Source organism: Eurypyga helias, unplaced genomic scaffold (genome assembly GCF_000690775.1).
Source record: "Eurypyga helias isolate BGI_N326 unplaced genomic scaffold, ASM69077v1 scaffold11618, whole genome shotgun sequence".
Classification (NCBI taxonomy): Eukaryota; Metazoa; Chordata; class Aves; order Eurypygiformes; family Eurypygidae; genus Eurypyga; species Eurypyga helias.
The window spans coordinates 37825-42523 of record NW_010266296.1 but is presented as its reverse complement, the minus strand read 5'-3'; the positions used below and the strand labels follow the sequence as shown (position 1 = coordinate 42523).

Here is a 4699-nt window from a genome sequence, read left to right as displayed (position 1 = left end):
GGAATGCTGTGAGGATTATTTCATGTCTGTGCCGCATTCTGTAAATGTAGAGGTAATGTAGCATCACCAGATTGTTGATAAATTATTAAAACTACCTCTTTTATCTAGCATCTTTGAATATACTGCAGATTTCCAGCTTTCAGAAACATCAGATCTTTATTGTCTATGTGTGTCCTGGTTTCAGCTGGGATAGAGTTAATTTTCTTCTGACTAGCTAGTATAAAGCTGTTTTTTGGATTTAGTATCAGAATAATGTCGGTAACACAGTGATATTTTTAGTTGTTTCTAAGTAGTTGTAGGGCTTATTCTACATCAAGGATTTTTCAGCTTCCCATACTTTGCCATGGTAAGGTGCACAACCAGCTAGGAGGGGGCATAGCCAGGACAGCTGACCATCTAAATAAATATTCCTTACTCAGCTAAGTCTACATCAGAGGGAAACTTGTGATGTCTTAGAGAATAAAAACAAGGAATTTGTACTGAAGTACCATTTAATGACTTTTTATATGCAGCAGCTCCCTGAGAAGAAAAGCAGGAACAAGACTTCCACTATTGGATCAGATATGGTGATGAAGGTCACATAAATGCCTCTCCAGTGATGGATCTCCCTATGCCACTGAAGAAATCCCCTGTTTAATAGGTCCTTTGGGTGCACAGCTAAATGCAATTCAGGAGTCTAGTAATGTTGAGCAATAATTCAGAGCTACATTCTAGGAATATTAAATGGTTTCTGAGTTTAGCCTTGTTTCTTAAGGCAAGGATGTTTATTGGATCCATCTGTGTCTTCCTATATTTTATATGTCCTTGCCAATAGCTTTTGAATTTTGTGGTCAGTCAGAGAAATTTCAAGACTGCTTAACACTACATCCATCGTGCTCTGTGAGAATAGATGGTAGGAGAGAGGTGAGATCCTAACAGTGTCCTCAATATGAGCTCACGCCCATAATAGACACTAGGGAGTCCATCTGAAGGGGTAATTTATGAAAAACCCAGTTATGGAAGAAGATTCAGTACATGACTACAGTTTGTTAGATGTCGGGGAAGCCAGTCATAAGACAAATGTAAACAAGGCTTTATTAGTTTTGCTAATCACAGAACAATGTGTTTTTTAATTACCAGGGATAACTGCAGTGTTAAAATTTGGGCTACAGACACAAACATTTCTGTGATGCTGAATGATGTCACAGTGAGGCAGAGTAAAAGCTGTGCATACCATTTGTAGTGACTGATTGCCTTGACAGTAATAATATCATTTAACGCACTTTATACTTGCAAAGCCCATTACCACCACTAATTAATTCTTAGAACACCCGTAAGGGGTGCCAGTTGAGAGATAAGTTATAGTATTACTGTTTTAATGCTGGGAATGCTGAAACAGATCACTGAGTGGTGATAGTGCTTGGAGTAGAATTCAAGTAAGAAGCCTTCATCTACTGTCAAACTAAGACCTTGCTGAAGATGAAAACTGGCTGCTACATTAAAGCTATATTTAAAGATAACCAAAGATTCATGGTATTTTAAATATTGTTGTAGTATTACTGGGCGGATACAAAAAACACCCGGTTAGTATGGATGCACAAGTGTGACATGGCTTACAACTGATGCCATGTCTGTACTAACCCTTAAATGTCATTTCACTACTGCCGACTTCTGCAGTCGTTGTTGGGATGTTCCAATGAAGTCACCAAAAGCCAACACTGACCAACCGTAACTAGTCCTCATTGCAGGAATAAGTAGCAGTAGAGTTTCTTTTACATTTCTGTGCAAATCTGTGCAGGGTAGAGCTGGGAGTAAAAACTTCTATCCTCTGGGAAATCTGCAGATTGCAAGTGAAGCCACCTTGCTCCTTCATGCCTCTAATAGTTTCTCAAATCCTCTCAGCTCAGGAGGGGATCCACTCAACTTCAATTTGCAAGGGATTTTGTAGCATATGGCAGTCTAGTCCCTACTCCTTCACTTTACCAGGGAATGGAGATCTTGGGGAAAATAACATACCTTTTAGGGAAAGCAGCTACTTACTTCCCTAGGCTTTCCTGATTGCCTGCTTGTCTTGCTGTGATGTTTGTGCACGCTTGGGTTTCAGTCAAAAACTTCCAGCCATGTACTGGAAATACTCTTTAAGATTTTCTCATTGTTTGTTTTGTAACATTCTTGGCTACAACTTTTGTGGTCTACTCCATCTATTACATAGCATCCCAAAATGAATAAACTGATCTAACTGTACCTTTCCTAAGATATTTGTTAAATAATAGCATTTAGAAGTACACAGTGTAAATTAAATCTTAATTTTAATGAGGTGTTCATGGCATCCCTAAATAAAATCCATTTGTATATATATTTCAGCCAAGTTCATCTCTTTACTTTCTCTTACGTATAGTACTTGTAGTTTTGTCCCTGGTAAATACTATGTGGCATGGCCTGTTATTCCACAGAGTGTTGCAGGTTGTTTGTATCCTGCCCTTTATGCAGTTAAGCAAGTGTACGGAAGTTGAGCACGATGATTTAGACAGCAGTACAAATCCGTGTAGCTTGTGTATCACTCACGTTTTATATTTTATTATTATTTTTACAGTGAATGCCATAACTCTACAGACAGAATTAAAGTCAGAGTATGGGATGAAGATGACGACATCAAATCTAGAGTAAAACAACACTTCAAAAAGGAATCGGATGACTTCCTCGGGCAAACAATCATTGAAGTAAGAACACTGAGTGGAGAAATGGATGTATGGTACAATTTAGGTATGATTCTTACTGTTTTTTTAAAACAAATTTAGGCAGAATCTCAGCACCTTTATATTTGGAACTTCAAAATATATAGCTTTGGTATCAATATACAGCTTCTAAAATCTTAAATATTACAGGCTGATTTGAAAGTGAAAGATGCTTTCTTGGTTTTGAGCCAGTTACTACAGTTACAGAAAGCAGACTAATCACAACAATATCAAAGAAAAATATTTCATTTTAATGCAAAATTAAAAATATGTAAGAAAACTCAACATTTCAGACCAGTCCATTCACACTAGCTACAAAGATACATAGAAAAATCTAGAACATATTTTGCTCGTTGTCCACATTAATTTTGTTGCATATTTTAAAATATTTTTATGTATCATTCTGGGCCTAATCTTCTTTGGTTTTCACTGTGTTTGCTCCTGCAGTTCTTTGTGAAAATTGCTTGCTGGAGTTTTCTGTTCTGTGCATTTTAAAAGTGTTTACATGCAGAGCCATAAACTGAAGACAACCTGCTGAAGCTCAAAATTCTCTCTGTTGTCCTTAATGACTACCCTTTTCTTGTCTGGTCAGGTCTTAAAAAGTATCATTCTTTAAACCAGGCATAAATCAATGAAAGTGTGTATCAATATATTTCCTTTATCTAAATCTAAGCATACAACTGTTCTTTAATTCTGAAAACCTATATAGGCACACCAAATGTTCTGGAGCAGCCCTCTAAAAGTTAATCTACATTTGACAATAAAAATGTGAGAGTGACATTTTTATCGAGGTTACTTGCACTGTGAAAACTTAGGGTGAATTATGTGACACAATTTTTGAAATGACAGAGCATTTGTCTCCCAATCATCAGTCTTTGTTTAGCTGTCTAGTACTTCATTTCCCAGTGACATGTATAGCTGTGTCGGGGAACTATTTAATTTCTTATTGACAATGAAAAGAAAGCCTTGTTTTACTTCCTATTTATAACAAGATTTTTCAAATGTACAATAGTTCAGTCATCATGAATTCTGATTTTTATTCCTTCAAAAATTTCAGTGTCTTAAACTGATATAAATTATTATGAAATGGATTTTTAAAACAAATCTTACTGAACTAATTTGACTGGAAGTAGTTCAATAATAGCATTGAAAATCTGTATGCTCTGCAAAAGGAAGAATCTAGAATGAAAACCTTCCAATCAGCATCTAAAAAGAAATATTGGTAAATGTCTTGTGATAATTCTAGCATTCTATGAGGAATGGCATACTTGATTCTGATACATACACGCACTGACAGAACTGCAGCATGTCACATCACACACAGAGGAATGTAATACTGAAACAAAAAAATTGGATTTGTGAAATACCAATTCTTAATAGTACTGTTCATCACCACTCACATCACAGCACATTGTGAAAAAATCATAAAAAGTGTTAAATAAAGGCTGTGCAGGCTGATTTGAATTTAGCAGATAAGGAAGATTCTTTACTTCATAGTTTGATACTCTGCTTCATGGCCTGAGCCGTATGTGAGGTATTAAAAAAAAGCTCTTGTTCTCAACAGCAAAACTTTAGTGGCTTAAAAAAAAAAAAAATCTTATTAAGCTAAAATGATTTATGAAAGCTTTTCACATGACATACGTATTCTTTGTAGTTACTAACATATTATTTTTCTGCTCTTCAGAAAAGCGAACAGATAAATCGGCTGTGTCTGGTGCCATTAGATTGAAAATAAATGTTGAAATAAAAGGAGAGGAGAAAGTGGCTCCCTATCACGTTCAGTACACCTGTCTACATGAGGTATGTTGGAGAAGTTAAAGAAAGCGTACTATACAGAAATTACTATTTGGCTGTTGTGTGAAAAAGGCTACAGCACATTAAAACACTGAAACAGATAACTGCCGCTACATCTCAGTACAGCTTTATTTTAGATTTCCCACTTTTTATTGCTGATGGCATATCAGATTTGGAGTCAAAGGCAGAAC

General features: G+C 36.0%; 1 protein-coding gene across 1 annotated transcript in view; it reads left to right on the top strand.

Annotated features, from left to right (window-relative positions):
* The window catches only part of LOC104513603 (protein unc-13 homolog C-like), a gene marked incomplete at both ends in the record, with an annotated part of 59891 nt that overhangs the window by 25591 nt on the left and 29601 nt on the right, over window positions 1-4699 (top strand). Inside the window, 2 exons of the mRNA XM_010157019.1 lie at window positions 2573-2742; window positions 4399-4514. Coding sequence (XP_010155321.1) covers window positions 2573-2742; window positions 4399-4514 — 286 coding nt within the window. The remainder of the gene's footprint in view (window positions 1-2572; window positions 2743-4398; window positions 4515-4699) is intronic.